The sequence below is a fragment of the Panthera tigris genome, chromosome F2 (assembly GCF_018350195.1).
Source record: "Panthera tigris isolate Pti1 chromosome F2, P.tigris_Pti1_mat1.1, whole genome shotgun sequence".
NCBI lineage: Eukaryota > Metazoa > Chordata > Mammalia > Carnivora > Felidae > Panthera > Panthera tigris.
In genome coordinates this window covers 37689086-37710796 of record NC_056676.1, presented here as the reverse complement: position 1 = coordinate 37710796, position 21711 = coordinate 37689086, and the positions used below count along the sequence as shown (strand labels likewise).

The following is a 21711-nucleotide window of genomic DNA, read 5'->3' as shown; positions in this document are numbered from 1 at the left end:
TGCATAAGTTTTTTTTTTAAGTTTATTTATTTGTTTTTTGAGAGAGAGAGCACGCATCCATAGGGGAGGGGCAGAGAGAGAGGGACAGAGAGAATCCCAAGCAGGCTCCATGCTGTTGGTGTGGAGCCTGATGCGGGGCTCGATCTCATGCACCATGAGATCATAATCTGACTGAAATCAAGAGTCAGCCATTTAAACAAGTGAGCCACCCAGGTGCCTCTTACTTAAATATATAGTGCTGTACCTTGTGGCTTGTAAACATTTTTTTTCAATTAATGGAATTTATTGTCCTTTTGACAAAATACTATAATCAATGGAAATGAACCAGGTGCCTGCTTTTAAGAAGTTTTTTGTGTTTTGGAAGACTGAAAATAAACATCTGCAAAACTCAAAATAAACTAATAAAGTAGCATATTAAAAATTTCTAATTATTTGGAGAACAAACTGAGGGTTGCTGGAGGGGTTGTGGGAGGGGGATGGGCTAAATGGGTAAGGGGCATTAAGGAATCTACTCCTGAAATCATTGTTTCACTATATGCTAACTAATTTGGATGTAAATTTTAAATTAAAAATAAAATTTAAAAATTTCGAATTAATAACAGCCAAAATAAATATAGAAGTACTATAATCATGCATGGTAGGTATTTTACAAATATTAACCAAAGCCTCCCATCTGCTTTGATGCCCACAACGTCTACTATTATTTCCTTCTACTGACTAGGTTACTATTGTCTTAGAGAAGCAAAGACGAGGCAGATCACAAGACAGGGGCGTGATAGCTCATTTTGCGTGTCAACTTGGTTGGCCCATAGTGCCCAGATACGTGCTCAAACATTATTCTGCATGTTTCCTTGAGGGTGTTTTTGGATGAGATTAACATTTAAATCAGTGATCTGTGAGTAAAACAGATTGTCCTCCATAATGTAGGTGGGCCTCATACAGTCAGTTAAAGGCCTGGTAGAAAAAAAGACTGATCTCCCTCAAGCAAGACTAATATCGAGCAGATGACTTTCAAAGTTGAACTGCAATACTGGCTCTTCCTGGCCTTCCAGCCTGCCAGGCCACCCTGCAGATTTTGGACTTGGTGGTCTCTTACACGAGCCAATTCCTTAAAATAAACCTCTTTCTATTTAAATATATATCTAATTGACTCTTTGGAGAGCCCCGACTAATACAAAGGGTCAGATTCTTGACTTTTGATTCAGGTAAAAAAAAAAAAAAAAAAAAAAAAAAGATTTAGAAGAATACAACTTAGTAACAGCTAAGCCTCCCCATCCCCAACTAGATAAAAGTTCCCTAGAATGGAAGAGGAAAATCCCATCAATCTTGATGAGCACGATGGGAGCAGTAGATATATCTGCGTGGTGGGCCTGGGCAGGACCTGTGACAGTTGTACAAAATTGCCTGTACAGAGACTGGTTTGGGAACAATACAGGGATCATCCGGATCTGAGAGCAGGGGAGATAAGGCACGGGGAGCTGGGAGATACGCAAAGTGCCGGGGGGCTGAGAACAAGGGAATGTGCGCGGGACCTGCCTGGACTCATGACCAAAGATCGGGTGGGAAGGAAAACACCACTGCAGACACTGAATGGAGAGCTGAACAGACAAACAGATGCCCCTCTTCTCTCATGATCTTGTGCTAGGTGAGGCGGTATACTCCTACACAAACCCCAGGATTGCGATTAAATTTCCACCACCCAGAAGAATGGAGGCTTGAAACAGAAATTAAGTTAACTTATAGGGAAAAAAAAAAAAGTTACATATCCTATTTCCCACCTGAGTTTCTGGTTCCTGTAAGTCAGGAAGCAGCACCAAATAGAAAGAGATAGGAATGGGTTCTGGAGACACGGGTTCTAACCCAGGCTGAGTCCGTCATTATTTTGGGAAGTCATTTATCTTCTTTGAACTCAGTTTCCTCAAATGTAAAATGAAAGAGTTAGACTAGGGTGTCCCTGAAGAAGCCACGTTTTCCTTTCCCTTGACATACATTGTCAGTGATGTAAAAATATGAAAGGAAACATCCTGCTCGGAAAGAAGTACTTCTGTCTAAAAATTATGCTAGATTTTGTATTTTTTTAGTTTCTAGCCCATAGCCAGTGCTCGATACAAATCTGTTTGAGCCAAATGAAACAAATCTCTGAGTTCAGTGTTGAAACTATCCTTGGGGTCCTGTCACCTAGTATGTCTCACTGTTCTGGTTGAGGAGCATGGAATAAATAGTTCTAACGACAGGCAACAGGGTCATGAAAAGTCACCAATTCACTTCCCTGCTACACACTAAAAAAATATTAAAGATTTTCCACTCGTGACCCTGTAAATCATAGCTGCTTCAGAAATTAAAGTAAAAGGGGCACCTCGGTGGCTCAGTCGGTTGCTTAAACGTCCCACTCTTGATTTCAGCTCAGGTCATGATCTCGTGGTTCGTGAGATCGAGCCCCTCAGTGGGCTTTGCGTTTCTCCCAAGATAAATAAACATTAAAAAAAAGGAGGAAATATAAAGAAGTACATAAAGAGATTCTTCCCTCCTTCCTTTGCTAGGGCAAGCGTCACTTACAACCCTCTTGGATATGAAGAGGAAAAGAAACCCAGTAGTAATCCACCCATTCAGCCAAAGGAATGATTCCGGAAGGGGCACAAAACAGCGAACTTTACATGTTGCTGTCTACCTGCATCAGCCATGTTCTAAGGCAGCTTCTCTAGCACCTGCAGTCACGTTACCATTAGGCCTGCCTGGAAAGTCCTTAGCAATTTTAGTACAGTTGAACGCACACTATAAAAACCATGTGTAATGTTCTGAGATCCACTGAGAATGACAATAAAGGAAGACTATTCCAGCCATCTAAATGTCTGCATTGTTTCAACACGGCAGCTTTACAGAGAATGTCCTACGTTGGGAAAGCCTCTGAGTGTGGTTAAAAGCTCTAGTCACGCACAGCACCGAGCTAGACAGCCCAGGACTCACTTGAAGAGCAAAGAGCTGTAGCAGACAAGCTGTTCCTGCCCACATAAAACAAACAGCAAACAGCAACCAGGAAGCCCACCCACACAGCCAGGCCCTTGAGAGCCCGCTGACGATTTTCATCTGCAGACAGCTTCTACGATGTGCAATGCGGCTTAACCAATCCTCCCTCTTCCCCAGCACTTGTCTTTAAGGGAGGAGAAACAATGGAAAAATTCAAAAAAGCAGTAACTTCGATCTATTTATTAGGCATATAGATTTGTACCGGATATAATTTCAAGCCCAAGGACAAAAGTGAACCTTTGAGATCACCATTTTAGGAGGCTCTCTGGGACCCACCCGGTGGAATTTTCCAGAATCTACTTTTGCACTGCATGGGGTCCTGACACTTAAGTGTCCCCCATTAACTCTCAGGCCTGAGCCACCTCTGGAGTACCCTTTTCTAATAATTCCTTCCAGGATCCAGATTGCTTTCCTTTCATTCCAAGCTGCCACCACCCCATTATCCATCAGGAGGTTCTTCTCTCTCAAGACAAACCCAGTAGGCTCAGCTCCCCCTCTCCATGCCGTCTTAGGCAACAAGTCTCCATGTCACTTTCACTGCTGTGAAACTTAAACACTAGGAGAGAGGGGGAAGCAAAGTCCCTAACGGGGATGGCATTTCCTAACTTCCTTTCCTTAGTGATACCCAGAGACTCAAGTAGCCTCCAATATTCTCCTACTGTTACAGAAGTCAAGGCCCTTTTGACCCTCATCTACCTCTATACTGTGCTCATCTCCTTTTTTCAAAGGAAGCCCATTTTCCAAGCTACTGTTGCCTCCTGAAGACATGATTAGGAAAAAAGCAATTTCTGTCAACTGGAGTTCGCATTTCTAAGGCTCTTCAGAAAGGGAGAGTTTAATCTCCGAAGGCTCTCTGCCCAAAATAGGTCATTTCCACGCACATCTTCTGATCAACTACTTCAACTACTTGGTCACTAAATTGATAGCTTCGCCACAAGTATTTTTGTTCTTCCAGGGTAACACCTCTTGAAATATTAGATTTCCATTCATCGAGGCTACCGGTGCCCCTGCCCTCCCAGAAGAGTCAGGACAGTGGGAAGAGAACGACCTGAACGGGGCAGCTTCCCAGCCACCCTCGCCTTCCCTGGTCCTGAACCCAGGAGGCAGCAATGAGCAAGCAATGGACGAGCTGGCGCGTCACGAATTCCCGCGCTGACAAGCACTGCTCACTCAAGTCAAACAAACTCCTCGTATTTATGTGGCACCTTCTGTGGTTGCCAGACTAAACTGCTTTTTAACGTTTGTTTCGTGAGTTTTCACAATTTCCTGCCAGAAAATATTAGTAGTGCCACTTAATATTCAAAGAGAGTAAAACACTGAAAAGTTTGCTTGGCCAAGTCCTTCAGAAACAGAGCGAAGACTATACCGCGCTGCCAGACACCGAGCCAGTGTACCGAGAATGACTCAACAGGCCGCTGTATAGAGTCGTGGTTAAGAGCCAGACTTCCCAGGCTTACTCCTTACCCTCTGGGTGTCTTGGGGAAAATCACTCAGTCTCTGTATTTCGGCCTTCTCATGCAAAATGGGCTCAATCATGGTCTGTTGTTAAGATTAAATAAGTTAATGATGGAACATTTATTTGAGAGAGAGAGAGAGAGAGAGCACATATGAGCAGGGGGTGGCTGGGACGGGCAGAGTGGGGGGTAAGAGAGAGGCAGGAACAAGACAGAGAGACGGAGACAGAGAGAGAAAGAGAATCTTAAGCAGGCTCCACACTCCTTGCTGAGCATGGAGCCCGATGCAGGGCTCGATCCCACAACCTGGGGATCATGATCTGAGCCAAAATCAAGAGTCAGATGCTCAACTGACTGAGGCACCCAGGTGCCCCAGTGATGTAAAGTTCTTAAAACAGGATCTGGTACATAAACTTTAACCATTATTATTGCTCTGCATTATCGGGTTACTGAGTACCTGACATCTTTCCAGATCAGAAAGATTTCAACCTACTCAAAGACTAGTTTTCAAAATGATGATTCAGATGAACCTTTTTTCAAGGATAGCCGAAGTAGCCTTTTAATTGGTCTTTCTGTCTCCAGACTTGTCACCTCTCATCAATCCTCTTTTATTTTGGGAAGAGCCATCTTTCTAAATCAGAAAACTAGTCCGGTGCCTTCCATGTTTAAGACCCTTTCGTGGCTCCACACTGACCTGAGGGTAGAAATCCGAATGCCCCACAGGTTCATAAGTGGCCTTTCACAAGTGGCCCTGTCTCTCTGGTCCCTCTCCCCATCACACTCTTAAACTTGAGCAGACTGCGTGCCTTTCAGGTCCCCCAACATGCCACCCTCCCTCTCACCTAAGGTTTCCCCATATGCCATTCTCTTCGACTAAAACTTTTCTCAGCTGCAGCCCCACTCATATCCACACCTCTTCTTGATAGTAGCTCATCATGCACTTAAAAGTCACTTTCAAGCGGTCTTGACTGTAGACTGGGTTAGTCCCCACCCCTAACTCCAAAACAGTTGTATCTCCCTGTCATAATTAATCAGGTTACCATCTTTCTACGTCCCCGGCCAAACTATAAATCTCTTCTTCACCATCATATCCCCAGCATCTAGCACAACGAGGTAAACACTAATACTTGTTGAAAGAATGGAAAGTTCAGTTTGTATGGGCAAGACAGAGTATTAGACACAGACTGAGCTCAAAGTTCCATTTATTAGCCTCTCTCTCTCTCTCTCCCTAATCTCTAGGATCCTCTTCCCTGGAATTCCCAAGAAACTTCAGTGGGTTTCTGTGGTAGCCTCTTACAATATTCAAGCTCTTTTTTTTTTTCTGTATCAGGGTTGATATAAAATTACTCATAAAAGGCCGGTGGGGGGCTGATTTAGAAGTTAAGAGGAAAGGCGAGTCTTGCGTAGTTGTTCTTTGCTGGTTTGGCACAGAACACTGAGTGTCTGATATAATGAATCAACCATCTCTCCTCCCTCCCCATCAAATTTAAAATATGTAATATCTATAGCATTTTATATTAAATTTCCAGGGATTCATGTTACCAGGTTAAGAAATCTTATGTGGAAGACTTTACATAACCACCGAAGGACAAAGATTTCCTGCGTAATCTAGGACTGTGAATGAGGGATTTCTGTCATGGGCTTTGAAATCTACATTACTTTCTTCACCCTAAAGAACAGTTCCAATCAAATACAGTGAGGATAACAATGTTTCATGCATTCATACTATGCTCTTTTCACTGGACTATGTCTCTCTGAATATACTCTATATTAAAGATAAAATCCCTTTGAGTTTTCATGAACCAGAAGTTAGCTCCATGGAGAATAAAAAGATTTTGAAATGTAAAATATAAAGGGCAAGGATCCAGGATTAGGGATTCAAAGTAGAAGCAGAAATGCAAAGGCAATTAAATAAATAGCAACACAGAAATTCAAAGAGTAGAGACCTCTTACAATCCATTTCAGTTTAAGTGACCCTGGTATAGACATAGTCCGTCAACTTCCAGTTTAGAGATGGATCAGTCCAAGAGAGTGACAGAGGGAGAGACTGTAAAAGAGAGTGAAAGAAACTAGATGCAGACAGGAGCTCAGAGACAGTGCACCCAATTCTATTACATAAGTAAGGATAAATGACTAAGTTCTTGGAAGCTGCAAACTCAACTAGAGTAACAGTTGTCAAGGTCAAATCTGAATTTTCACTTGGCAACTATACACGGTAAGGGAGAGAGCAAGAGAGAGACTCTTTGTGGCAATCTCAAGTCTATATTCATTTCAACCTGACGGCAGTGAGGATGGGAAGTGGAGGGAAAGTTATGTATGCAAATAATTAAAATCCTATGGTTTTCCACATGTAGAATTCTAATTATTCTAAAAGCAAACTATTTTAATTAAAAACAGATTCCCAGAAAAACCTAAAAATTAAGCCATTAAACCCTTAGTGAATGAGTCAAGAACAGTAACGTTCGGCTGATACCCAAGCTCAGCTTTCTTCCTATTACAGTTTGAGTTCACTACTAAAAGCTTTTGCTAATTAGTCTATTTTTCCCTTCTGAGAAACCTTTTAAGAACAGAAAAGAGAAGGCACGTCTGCGTGGCCTAGTCAGTTAAGCATCCAGCACTTGATTTTGGCTCAGGTCATGATCTCAATCCCTACATCAGGCTCCGTGCTGAGTGCAGAGCCTGCTTAGGATTCTCTCTCCTCCTGTCTCTCTGCCTCTCCCCCACTCAATAAATACATAAACCTTAAAAAAACAGAAAAGAGAACATAATATTCTATATAGTGGGAGCTTCTTTTAAAGCAGGGAAACTTTGTTTTATATATAAATGCAGATCCACTAAATATACTGGGACAAAGAGAAATTCTTAATTTGAACATATTTTCTGTCTGCTAAAATAAATAATCCACATTCACATTTTAAAATTACATTTCATGGCTTTTAGTTCATGGGCATAGAGAACTATTTTAAAAGAGACATACATTTCAAAAATTTAATTGCGAGTCCAAAGTCAGACTTATTATTTACTCGATTCCCCTCAAAAAGACTCAGTTATTATTTGACCGGATCTGTCAGTAGCATCATCCTTTCTATAATCAGTCAGCCAGGATCTCAACTCTAAAAATCACCAACAATGTGCCTTTGTATGCTTTTCTTACATCTAATCAATATACTCCATTCCTAGAAGAATTAGTCAACTAACCAAGTAGTTATTGAGTGTATTATAACACTTACTGGAAATAGCAGAAAACCATATTCTTGCCTGAAAGGACTGTATGATTTAGATTTAGTGACAAATTAACATGTTCATGAAACAATTAGCAAAAAATAACAACATATATATAATTAAATGGTACCCTATGAAAGCGTAAACTGGAATTACAGAAATGTGGACAAAAAAGACAATCAGGAAAAAAGAAAAGGTTGGTAAATACATCTTAACAATAATAATCATGATTATGATTTAATGGCAGGTGTTTACACATTATCGTTAAACTTCACAAAATGAGTCTTTACCTTGGATCTATTTTACAGCCAATAATATTAAGGTTCAATAAAGAGCAATGGCCATCCATAGTCCTTACTGCTAGATCGTGGAAGGAGGTAAGCCTAAGCTTGACCAGTTCCTGAGCTTTTTCCACACTGCAACATTGCTTTTCTGGAATTGGGTGGACTTTGACAGCTAGAAAACTTTACTAGGCAGAGGAGAGGGGCGAGGCTATTCAGGCAAAGTGCACAGCATGAGATAGGGGGAGGAAGGAATCTATCCCTTCTCAATGAGCTCATAACATATATTAGAGACTGTGCTAGGTCTGGAATCCATGGAAAGCAAAACAGTCATGACTTCTGCCTTCGTGTTGTTTAGATTGGGGAGGGCAGCATCAATCAAATAAACATGGAACAAGCATAAAATTGTAGTTTATGTAAGTGCTTTGGAAAAGAGATACACGCCACAAGGAGAAAGCAGAATGAGAAATGTAACCTAATAAGAAAAGTCAGGGAAGGTTTTCAAGAGGTGTATAGATATGTATATGATTATTTAAATATGGAAAAAGATAGAAGACCACAGTCTCAGTGGTAGAGATTGGTCATGTGGGGTAAGATAGGAGTGGATAGTAGGAAAGGAGAAAAATAGAAGAAAATAGCTTTCTGTGATTAGAACAGAATGCACACAGTAGAAGTATGGTGACCAAATGCTATTGGTAGTTAAGTCAAGGTGGTGAAATTTTGGGTATTTTTATGCTCTTTCTTATGATTTCTGTATTATTTGAATTCTCTTTTTACAGTAAGTATGTGGTATTTATATAATTATTATAGGGCAAAATATCTTCCTTAAGAGATTGCTCTTGACAAAATTCATTTCAAAAGGAAGCAATCACTTTCAGGTTATTTGTAATCTATACTTATTTCAAAGATTCTGAAACCTGGGAACATCATAGAGAAAAAAATTGCAAATACTCCACCAAAGTGACCATTTTGAGAACAATGCAGCTGTAAAAGAGAGAAAGCTTGCATTTAGGTAGGGGTAGTGACCATAAAGAGAGTTGATGGATTCATAAGATGAATGAGCTGGGGGTGGTGGGGGAAGAAGACAGAATTGGTTGGTGCATTGGTGGATGAGGGAGAGAGGAAACCATCCAAGAAGTAAGCTTCGTGTATTTTTAAAAGATTAGGGTTAACACTTTACTGATCTGATTTCGTCCATTTGGTGGATATTGGTGACATCAGAAAGAATACTGCATTTATATGAATAAAAAATTCATTTAGATTCCTCAGGAATCAACTTTTATTTCGAGTAGTAATCGATTTTTACTTTGCCATCAGCAACTGTGTTATGGCTGATGTGAGGTGAATTGAGTAAAAATCAAAAGAGAATTCACATTCTTTATTGGGAGGACAAGATGACAACCAGAAAAGAGTTCTCTAGATAAGGTTAAAACATAAGATGATCTGAAACAGCTTGAGAGCAGAGGCCTTTAACACAAATGATTAAAGGAAACAGTAAAACTCCGTGAGTGCTCTGAAGAACAATGGAGAAAATGAGGCAAACGTAAAGTGGAGTGGAGGGTGGTAACGAACTAAGTCCAAAAGTAGGAGATGAATTCCACATATAACGGCAGGGTGGAGGGAGGGAAAATGTGCAAGGAATGGAAATAATGTCCACAAAGAAAAAGAATAACACCTCTACATTGTGGTGACTCCCACACTGTAAAAGTCCTACATAATGATTATAAAAAGGGAAGAGATTAAGGCAGCAATTAAGGCAATTACCCCTATACTGTACATCCAAATATACTCTACTGCTAGAGAATGAAGCACCTCTTTATCAAAAGGAAAATACCTGAAAGCGATTTTTTAAATTGGCTTTGGGATATTTTGATTTCTTTCTTTCCTTTTTTTTTTTTTAATTTGAGAGAGAGAGAGAGAGAGAGAGAGAGCAAGGGAGAGGGGCAGAAGCGGGGGGGGGGGGTGGGGAGAGAGAATCTTAAGCAGACCCCATGCTCAGCATGGAGCCCGACATGGGTCTCAATTTCAGGACTGTGAGATCATGACCTGAGCTGAAATCAAGAGTCAGAAGCCTAACCAAATGAGCCCCCCAAGCGCCCCTGGAATATTTTGATTTCTGGTAGGACACAATAAGTAGTGGAAAATCTGAAAATTTACTGAAGTGGCATGACAATGAGCTGGAGTTTGATTTTTAGTTACCCCTGAGATAATCCTAGGCTCTTTCAAAATGTATGTGTGTAACCTTGGGCGAGTTACTCAACTTTCTATATCTGATTCCTGAACTGTGGGTTGTAAAGAGTAATAATACCTTTTTATGCGGTTTTTGTGAAGATTAAATAAGATGATGTAAGTGCCTGGCACATAGACAATAACTGTAATTTTTTTATTCCATTAAAAATTAAACATTTTTTTAGAAATTATATATGAACTTCCCTGACACAAAATTTAGCTTGTCTACCGTCTTGGTCAGAGAAAATGGAGACCAATTTCTTGTAGAAATTATAACTAAAGAGAACCCATTTCCACATCACTTGAAGAAAAATCTCCTTAAAATCCTCTCCTTTATAAATCCCCTAAACTATGCTAATCTTCTTAATTATAAAGTAGATTTGTTGAGTCCTCACTTTTCCTCCAGGAAAGAATCCTCAGCTCAATCAACGCTGCAGATTGTGGAATGGCCTGATTTGGGAGAAAGTGTTGGCAGTGTCGAGGAAATGCCTTCAGAGGAAAGTAAACAATTTTTACAGGAACTCACAGGAAACAGCCTGTCTTTTTCTCCTCATATCCTTATGAGCTAGAGATGCTCAAAGAAAGTAAACAGGTTTCAGAGATGATTGAAGTGAAAGGCACATCTGAAAAACAGGTGGATAATAAGTACATTTGATGGCCGCAGGTAGGTGCTAATGGCCAAATGGAACCAATAACTGGAGAGCGAGGTCTAGTAAGATTGTAAGACTTCAGTTTTTGGTCCCTGATAATGAGGCACAAAGTGTGCCTCTAAAGAATATAGTCAGAAAACGTTTCGTTTAGCCATGTTCATAGTTCCGATTTTTAAATTCTTAAGAAGTAAGGACAACACAATATGTGAGAACTGGTGGATAACTATGGAGAAGGACTAAAGGAATAAAGAACAGGTGTCACCCACGAAATCCGCCTAAGTTTTGGGAGTCCCTGAAGAGACAGAGGAGTTGGCAGGACCACAAGGAGTGAAGACACGGCATTGCATGCGTGATTCTAGTAATATTCTAGAGTGTGGGAACACAGGGACGCTGGGGGGAGACACGTCAAATGGTCAGGAAGGGAGCAGATGTAGGGAACTAGAACCCTGGACCAGCACGCTTGTTAACAGACCTCTCCCTGGCTTCATTCCTTTCCATTGTAGGGAGCTTCAGATTTCCCTGAATGACCCCACACTCAGTAGAAACTCTCTGGAGTTCAAACTGCGCCCAGCCTCTCGTCCTTTTAGGGAAGTGGATTATATTCCTCCAAAATATGAGAGGGGAGAGGAAAGTCTTTGGGACTGAGTAGGCAGGTGATCTACAAATTCTGCCTGCCCAGCACTATTCTGAAAATACCGTCCCAATTCTCTTCCACATCGTGTTTTCCCGGTAACAATGATTTTTTTTCAGGGATGTGCACGAGACCCAAGTCAAGCTAACACAGTTCAAGATCAGAATTTTGCTGGGACTACTGGGAAACGATAGCAACCTCTGAGAGTTTGCCAAGCTGGTGGCAATATGAACCTAGAGCTTCTAGTCTCTTCTTGACATCTCAGCAAGAGGATCTGTTCAAGAGAACAGCCAACACAGAGAAAAGAAGAGGTGGGAGTTGATGGAAGACTGATTGCTCGCACCACTGTTGGGAGTACTTGCTCGAGAACACGTAAGGCCCGTCTCTGGACTTTTCAGCTACAGGAGTCGGATGATTATTTTTCAGGTCAGCTTAATTTATGTTTCTGTCACTCACAACCGGTGAAGTCCTGCCTACTATATTCTCTTCTGCCTCAGTGTGACTTCAGCCAAGTACAGCTTAGGAGAAGTTGAGGAAAATCCGTAAAGAATGTTCTTCTCTCCCTTCTTAGCATCACAGTTCCTCTGACTCCATGACTCATTTGGCATATAAGCATTCTAAACTAAAATCATCGGCCATAGCTAACAGATAACTCCTGCCTCTCTCTGGGAAACAGCATACATCTGCTGGCCTTTCTCTGTTTATGCCAGGGAGGTTACTGAATGCCTCGACAGAGGTCAGCCCACAGCCTAGGTCTTACAGCTAAGTCTTGATCATGGAGCTGAAGGAAATGCTCTGTGTTCTCTGCTAGTTTGTTCTCTGGCCAGTTTGGGCCTTGTTGGAATACCTGGAACACTCTCTGGCCAGAGCTCCTTGGCCCAGTCTATATTGCTAAAACTCAACTCTGGACACCCAGTCTGCCCACTCTGTCTTACCCATTATACTCTGGAATTTGATTTTCTCTTCACTCTCTTGACATCCTGACATACGGCTACACCACTTTTGCTCTTTTCTGATTTCTTTCCTGTACTTGCTGAGCTTAGCACCTGCAATTGTGATCTCCCCCGTTCTCCAGGCACTTAGGTCTGGGTGCTGCTTTCTGAGTCTTCAGTTCCAGTAAAGATGGGACTGGTTATTTTAATAGGAAGATCTCTCTTGCCCACTATGGAAATGCTGGGAACTTTCCAGTCATAGTGCAGTACAAGCTGTGCCACATACTCTGCAGACCAACCCACTGCTTATTCCTTGGGTGCTGACACTGCCTTCTTTTCCTTGTGCCCACAATATGTGTCTACTTAAGCATGTGATGAATAACTCAAGGGAGAAAGTGGCTGCATCAACCAACTCATAAAGTTAGCATTTTGCTGTCACGCACAAATACAAGATGAACAACCTTCTGTTTCAGAAGGAACCAAATTCTACCATCTGGAACAAACCCTTTGATATCATTACTCTCCAATTATTATGGGATTTTATCTCATCATTGGTGCATGAAACTGTCTTCAAATATTAGAAAGACTTGTCATAACATCTTTGTATTCTGCATGTCCCCAAGGAACAAAACTAAGAAAAATAAGTGAAGTTGAGAGAGAAATTTTCAGTTTCGTTTAGGAAAGAGTTTTTTAAGCTTTCAGAGCTAGCTCAAGATGGACTATGCTCTTTTAGTAGGTGGTGATATTTCTGTCACTTTGGTGTGCTTCAGTGATTTAACAAGTATTGGGTGAAATCCCAGTAATTGGCACTGAAAAAATCATCTTAGCCTGGAACGAGGAATACTCGACCTGAAGCCGGCAGTTGTCCATTTCTAGTTAAACCCGCCCCCCAACCCCCCATCTGCAGGCCCTGGGAAGCTTTTCTGTGTGTTCACTCTCTGACCTAAGAGCAAAACTCCCATCTGGTCTACCATTTGGCCTATCTTAACAATCTGGAACTCCAAAGTGCAGTACTCTGAAAGAATCATTTTTGGTCTCTAGGGGATCTTTCCCCCGCCTGTGCTATGGTTAACACCACAGGGAATTATGTTAATTTATTCATGAGTTCCTCTGACTGAAAAATGTAGACAAGCTGGCTTTCTGATGAGTAAGAGCACTTCTGATGAACCATGGAAGTTTCCTCTTGACCTAATGATCTTCCTTCTATCTATTTCTGTTCTCTGATATGATGGTTTCAATTTTTAAATTATCAAAGCTGTAGATTTAGTTTTGCTAATATTGTCTTTTGCCAAACTTAAATGTTATGGGCTTTATGTATTCTTTACTAGATACTTTACTAGTAACTTTTCCAAATTTGAGAAAAACGTGTGTCCAAAACCTTTTAATGGGGCCGGAAAAGATGTAATAAGGCTAATTAAAATGAGAGATTAACAATTCTTTTTCTTTTTTAAAAAAGAAAAAAAGATTAGGCATATTTGACCCAGAAAGAAGACAGTTAAAATGAGGGTTGACAAAAGTCTGTGAAATCATGAAAGGCTTAATAAGGTGGCTATAACATTCTTCAGAATGTTTTGGAATATCAGATTGTGTGCACTTCGCTTAAAGTTTGAGAAAGTTAAAAATTTCAACAATATTTTGCCCTGTTGACAAAAACTTACATTTTGACCTTCTTTTTCTTTGCTATGCCATATATCCCAAGGATCATGCATAGGAAAAGCTGGATTTGTGTTCTACACTCAACCACACTACGCAAGAAAAAAACTCACGAAAATTTTCTAAATATCCAAACATAATGGAAAATGTCAATGTTAAAATTAATTTTTGGATAAAAGTGATGGAAATTTAGACTTCTGATGTCTTCAAATTTTTCCTACTGTCATTCAGGTTCTTTTCATTTCTAGTCTCTGCTCTGAGTGAAATCTTCAGGACGTGTAGATTAGGAATGTAATTGCTGGCAAATCATTCATTATTAAAATTCTAATCAAACAATTAGGATGATTCATGGAACTCTCATTAGAATGAGACTGTACCGAATTTTGAGCTTAAGCTTGCAACTGTGCAGGCCGAAAAAGTGACCAGAGCTCCCTAAACACTTTAACATAAAGGGATGTGCGGTTGACAGTTTCATTTTGAAATACACTAAAAAAGAAATTCTCTGTGATTCAAAACTATAGATATTTACAATCTTGGTAATATCCACGTATAGAAATCTTTGCAGTATCTCAAATGTGTAAGTTCTTAGGAGACCGTGTGTCTTCGGGTTTGTTTTTGTATTTGTTGGTTAGTCTCCTTGTATCGGGGGAGGAAATCTGACTGAAAAGACCCAAACGGCCGCAGGGCACACTTAAAGCTGCAGTGGAATCCGCGAAACATAATTTCTCAAATGAACATACTGATTTTTTAAAATAAGAGAGCAAAGAAATGAATGGACAAGAGGAAGGGAAAAAAACCAGGAAGCTTAATCTGTAAATTAAGATTGCTCCCTAAATGTATGTGGAGAGGGCCATATATATATTTTGAACTTGTCCAAACCTTTTGTAATCAGTGCACAGCTGTATGTGTGTAGTTTGTTCACTGAAAAGCTACCTATAAACACATGGTATCTGAGAATCTCTAGGTTTACCTGATAGGTTTTTTATGTCCTTTTACAAGGAATAATGCACTTATTTTTGATATTTAAAATATCTTAATGATGTGGTACTACAGGCACAGTTACAATGACATTTCTAAGTAATATCCGCTGTTCATGATCGAGCACAATGTTTTAGGAGCACAATATTTTGAGACTGTTCTTCATGAGAAAAAAAGGGGAGAATTCAGTAGCAAGACATGTTCTCAATATTTTCCTTCCTTATTTCCAAATATTTTCAGAGTGGACACGGCACTTTTAAAACACGGCAAATATAGGGACACCCGGGTGGCTCAGTTGGTTGAGTGTCTGACTTCGGCCCAGGTCGTGATCTTGCACGTTGTGGGTTCAAGCCCCGTGTCGGGCTCTGTGCTGACAGCTCAGAGCCTGGAGCCTCCTTCGGATTCTGTGTCTCCCTCTCTCTCTGCCCTTCCCCCACTCTATCTCCCCCAAATAAATAAACATTAAAAAAATTATTTAAAACATGGCAAATATAATATTTATAGCAAAGAGAAAAGTTTCCAGAGATGGCAGAAATGAGTGGAGGTAATACTGTGTTAGCATATACTTTTGCAAGAAAGAGAATCTTACTCAAATAAGCTCAAGAAAATGCAGTATATTAAGTGGATCGTGATTTAATAGACTCCAAGATGAAGTTAAACCACCAGACATCAGGAGGGGCAGGAACCAGGCACCGCTAGGGGCCTTAGCAGCAGACGTTCATTGTATCTGAATCTGATGGTTCACCATAAACATGAGACAGTGAGTCTGAATGACATTGTCTAGCCTATGTATAAATTGGCTCCTTCAGGCCAAGCTGTACCCTTGATCAAATTAGGATGGTTGGTGATGCTGAGCATACAAGAACATATTTTATTAGAAGTCATGTGGAAGGGGAAAAAAAATATGGCATATAGTACAATCACTAAAATAATTGAAACTTGGATCATGCAAAGACAAAAGTTATCACTTGCTTGAAATATAGCTCTGAAATTTCTCGGTCAATGTTTGAATTAATCTCCTTAAAAGATCAAAGCCTGACTGACATTCTTTTTTTTTTTTTTTTAAGGAATTTCATGAATACAATTCTGAAGTCTCTAACATATTAGAGACTCCAGAGGCTCCAGATTAGGTTGACCACCATTATCAGAAAACACTTAAGTGTTTTTACTAATGCATCTATGAAAGCAACTGGTAGTAATAATTACTCCTTTGGACTTACTGTATAAATCATTGCATATAATTCTTTAGCAATTAATGTAATCTTAAGGCTATGCCAAGTAATTTCAACTAATAAATATGTAAATAAAATAGCAAAATCAGGCCAATAAGGTTTACTGAAAACTTTAGTTTTCATCAATATGAATAAATGTGTTTTGAAAAACCTCTGTGACACCTAAGATTGCTATTATGACTCGCAATAATTGTTCCAAACCTGGATACTGTTAAAACTTTAATAGCAAGTATAACGAGGAATAAGTAATCAACATACATAATGGAGTATTAGCATCTTAATCTCCAACATCTGAGCCATAAAGGGAGCCTCTGCTCTTTCTTTCACTCAGGTATTAGTTCTCAGAATGGTTCACATGGCTTCCTTCCTTCCATGCATAAACATTATTCCCTAGCAGCAATTTAAGAATTGGGCTAACATTCATTCGTGGCCTTTCTCCACCTTCGGCCCCCCCCCCCCCCCCCCCGCCCCCGGCTTAGCTCTGTGCTTCAGGAGAACCACAATAACCTACAAAGATGTTGATCCCTGGCTTAAGTACTTTAAGGCCATTTCCTGGCCTGCAGTTTAAACTTGAAGCACTTTTGCATCTCAGAGCGCACACCCCTTCTTGCCTGGCCCATTCTTCCCTTTCCAGATTTTTCTCCTCCAGCTCTCAGCCTTACAATTGATGATGCTGAAAACATGAATACTTGTTACTCCCATCCACCTTGTACTTTCAGATCCTTTCTTATGCTTTTTCCTCTAGTTGGAATAGTCCCTCATTCCATTCTTTACCTAACTAGTTTCTGCCCTCCCATAAAGACTTAGCTCCTGGCTACCTAATCCTAGGAACATTCCTAGAGTTTATCAAACTAGGCTAAAATTCCCTGCCCCACTGTGTTATCCCACAGTGTCCTGTACATACCTCAGTCACAGTGGCTATGATATCATATAAAAATGACTTGTTAGTGGGTCTATTGTTTCACAAACTGTAAGCGGGTTCCATGTTATACCAACCCACACCCACTAGGGACTTAGATTTGTTGAACAGAATGAAACTTCTGACACAGTTATCAGCTAATGAAGCTGTTTCATAGGGAATTTGAAATTCCAACAGAAGAAACTTACAGACTGAGTATTTAAAAAATTTTCCACTGCTTGAGGAAAGTGAATTTAATCTTTTAATTTTTCTTATTAGTTCGCCACAGAAAAAAGTCTATGCCTCGATGTTGCCCAAGAGCATTTTCTTGGCAAGCTGGCTCACTGCCTGGAACCATCTCGACACTTTGCCTAAAGCAAGACAGTGATTGTTCAAATAGGAAACACACTGATGGGTCTCCAGGCATGGCTGAAATGACGCATTTTCCACATTAGAATTCTGTAATCACGACTGTTACAAATAACGTGATTTGGATCAATTACCCAAATCAAACAGCACGTTTCTGTTGTTCTATATCCTAAATCCCTCATTAGTATAGTAAGAATATAAATAGAAACTTTATAAATGCTATACTAATGAAAAGGAAGGACCTACATATGTAAGATAAATAAAATAGATTACTGTATACATTGACTATTCAGAAAAAAATTCTGTGTCCTGTATTACCGGCACGTCTGAGGTAACAGTGGTCTGGAGTTAAGCACATCTGAATTGTCCAGAAAATCACTGCAGTTCCGCATTTCACTAAGCTAATATAATGGCCTCAGGATAAGTTTTAGATGAAGCGAACTGAGATGAAACTAGAAAGAAGGTAAAATGCCACTTTCTTATTAATGACACACTTAGAATTATCTCTAATCTTTGCTTTTGTTTCACATTCTGCACACTCTAAAGCTACTTTAATTGGGCTCCCTACAGAAGATCACTGTTTTGCAATTCAGTACTCAGTTTTTCAGAGTATTTCCATTACTAAAGAGGGGGTACCTCAAAAGTAAACACACAGAGGGGTGTCTGGGTGGCTTAGTCGGTTAAGCAACCAACTCTTGATTTCCGTGAAGGTCACTATCTTGATCTCACCCTTCGGTTCCTGGCTGGTTCTTCAGACCCAGACTACATCCAGCTAGCTGTGTGCTGACAGCTCAGAGGAGGCTTGAGATTCTCTCTATCTTTCTGCCCCTCCCCTGGGCATGTGTGCACTCATGTGTGCACTCACGCAAGTGCACTCTCTATCTCCCTCTCAAAATAAATAAACTTCAAAACAGAGTCAACATACAGAAGTAAACATTACAAAATGTGCCCTTTACGTATTTCCTCACTCTCTCCTACATCAGTACATACTTGTTCACACCTTCTGTACATCACTTACAGAATCCAATGATAAAAAGTTCCTTACTTGGTATTATGTGTATCAATGGTATGGAAAAGCTCATGTAATTCTTCTCCACTCAGAACACCATCTGCAAAATATGCTTTGAATTCTTCAAAGGACAATTTTCCATCATCTGAAACGGTAAGAACACACAGAAGATAAGCAAATCATTTCAACTTTGTATACTGTTTTGTCTTTTAATTTTAAAATCTTGGCTCAAATGCTTATGCCGGTTTATTTGTGCATGCACACACATTTATTTAAAAAGAAAGAGGGGCGCCTGGGTGGCTCAGTTGGTTGAGTACCCGACTTTGGCTTAGGTTATGATCTCATGGTTTGTGAGTTCGAGCCCCAGGTTGGGCTCGGTGCTGACAGCTCAGAGCCTGGAGCCTGCTTCAGATTCTGTGTCTCCCTCTCTCTCTGCCTCTTCCCTACTCACAATCTGCCTCTCTCTGTCTCTCAAAAATGAACAAATGTCAAAAAGAACTTTAAAAAATAAAAAAGAAAGAATTGAAGGTGTTAAAAAGAAAAATAATTTAATACATTTTTATAGTACATGGACTTCAGACATTTACTCCCTGATGAACTAAGTCTTCATGGTTTTAAGTATGTTTGGGTTCATTTATTTTTACATTTAACAAGCAATTTAACTAAATATACCAAAAATATATCCGCACAACCAAATAAAAGCCTAATACAGAGTCAATTATTCAGATGTTTTGTCTTCATCTATAGGACCTAGCAGGTTACAGAATAAACAGATGTTTAATAAGTGAATACTGATTATTTAAAAAAAAATTTTTTTTAATGTTTTATTTATTTTTGAGACAGAGAGAGACAGAGCATGAACGGGGGAGGGGCAGAGAGAGAGGGAGACACAGAATCGGAAGCAGGCTCCAGGCTCCGAGCCATCAGCCCAGAGCCCGACGCGGGGCTCGAACTCACGGACCGCAAGATCGTGACCCGAGCTGAAGTCGGACGCTTAACCGACTGAGCCACCCAGGTGCCCCAAGTGAATACTGATTAAATAATCATGTAGATTTCAGAATTGTTACTGCAATCCAACAAACTGTGTTCATTCCTTTATGATTCAAACAAATGAACACGTTTAAACACAAACACATTTTACTTATTGTGGGATACAAAAGTAAATGACAGTCAAATCAGGGAGTCTAATAAAAAGAGATAAGAGGTGTAGGCATAAGCGTAAATATGTTAGACAGTAAAACACAGTAAGTGCAATAAGAGATACACTTTGGAATGTATGGGAGTCGGGGCAATACAAGATCTTTCATTTGGGGGCACGAGCAGTAACTTTTGCACGTGACTTTCAATAACAGGTAAATCTGGATAAGCAGAGATGGAAGAAACACATTAATAACAGATGAAAGTAAAAGATCTCTACATGATACAGCAGCACAGAATGTAAGGGAGTGAATGGACATGAACGAAAAGGAAAGCATCCTTCCTTCTGTGCGAGAAGCTGGTTTGCTAGTTATTTCAGGAAGCTGCCAGATGACTTACGTGATGGAACGATCCTCTCCCTTTACAAAGAGACAGCAGCGGACTAAGGAGGAGGAACTCAGGGTCACAAAACTCCTGCCGTGTGGTCCTACCAACACTATACTGAACAAAGTGGAGTTTGTCTTTGAGAAAAAGATGATAAGATTTAGTAGGATTGGACCTTCAAGACCCGCTGAGCTTATTTTTTCCTCTAAAGATGGCCCACAGACCATTTTAATTCAGTTAAAGTGTGGATTCCTGGGCCCTACTAGAGAATCCGAATCTCAGAGAGGGCATGGGGGGGTGAGGCAGCGAAGGAATCAGGATTTTTCGTGACCCGTGAGACTCTTCCCCACAGTAACGCTTAAAATAAAGGACACAATAGACTTAATCACTGAATGACCTTCTTTCTCAGATACACTTTCAAAAATCCTTATTTGCAAAATATAAATTTAAAGACCCTTGAGAGTTTTAAAATTGCGTATTATTTTACTGTTTAACTTAATAAGTGAATTAAACCAATCTTCTGGTTAATTCTTGGCGATAGCTAACTGGGCAGAAATAGCACGAGAGGTCACAAAAAACCTGATCTGCAAAATTCACAGAATGAGTTCCTCACTCCTAGAGGCCCGCTGGACCAGCCTACCTCAGTCTAGCTCAGTCATTCAAACACTGAAGCAATCCATCGTAAAATAAAGTTGAATCCACCAGGCTCATCAATTGTATATTTTGTATTGTATTGTCCACTTTTGTATTTATGCTTTTGGATGGGCTGTTTTAGTGTCATTGTCTCAAATGACTATTTTAAACTTTGGTTCCATGTAACCTGATGTACATTCCACACTAGATGGAAGAATAGTATCTCTACTGTGTATCTCCTTATTTTGACAAAAAATATGTCACCAGGTTGGGGAACTGGACACAAACCACATCTAGGTATATGTGAAAGAAAGGCAAGAAAGGTAAGAAAGGGGAAGGAAGGAAGGAAGGAAGGAAGGACGGACAGATGGAAGGAAGGAAGGAAGGAAGGAAGGAAGGAAGGAAGGAAGGAAGGAAAGAAGGAAGGACGGAAGGAAGGAAGGGGGAGGGAGGGAGAAAGACAGAAACCAACCCACTATTTCCAACTCTACCATGGAAATTTGTAACAAATGTAACACATACATATTCATAGTGGAATATGTTTTCCTTGGTGAGTATTTAATGGTTCTCAGGTGGGCTGAACCAGGCTATTAGAAAACTTAAGCTGCCTGAGCACCCTATGGACAGGGTAAGCGTCTGTAATACTGCTTTATAATCACCATAAGTAGGGAAGTTCCAGTGATAATGTAAACACTATCAAATAAAAGCACTGAACAAGTGCTCTGATGATTCTATGAGGGCTAAAAACCTTTTTGCTTTGTAATTCTTATTAGAAAAAATATTATAAGAAAAAGCAGTCACTCAATTATAGTCCTGACTTGAAGGATGGAAACTATATTTTGAAAGCCAGTTTTTGCCACGTTCAAGACTCCTGGAAGTCTTAAATTCAGGCTGCCATACTTTTAAATAAGGAATTGTAAAGAGTTACTTTGGAATATTTGTAGACTAATGCCTTAATGTCAGACAAAAGTATTACAGTTTTTTTTAAAGTTTAT

The 21711-nt window shown here is 40.1% G+C and overlaps 1 protein-coding gene and 1 long non-coding RNA gene across 3 annotated transcripts in view; one reads left to right on the top strand and one right to left on the bottom strand.

Moving 5' to 3' along the window:
• Positions 1 to 20446, top strand: part of LOC122235079 — a 43222-nt gene extending 22776 nt beyond the window's left edge. The window contains exons 2-3 of the long non-coding RNA XR_006213194.1: positions 18655 to 18715; positions 19915 to 20446. This is a non-coding gene — a long non-coding RNA (uncharacterized LOC122235079). The remainder of the gene's footprint in view (positions 1 to 18654; positions 18716 to 19914) is intronic.
• NECAB1 (N-terminal EF-hand calcium binding protein 1) overlaps positions 1 to 21711 on the bottom strand; it is a 191826-nt gene that overhangs the window by 135219 nt on the left and 34896 nt on the right. For both annotated transcript variants that reach the window (XM_042973528.1, XM_007084329.3), the window contains exon 3: positions 18599 to 18707. In XM_042973528.1, coding sequence (XP_042829462.1) covers positions 18599 to 18707 — 109 coding nt within the window. The remainder of the gene's footprint in view (positions 1 to 18598; positions 18708 to 21711) is intronic.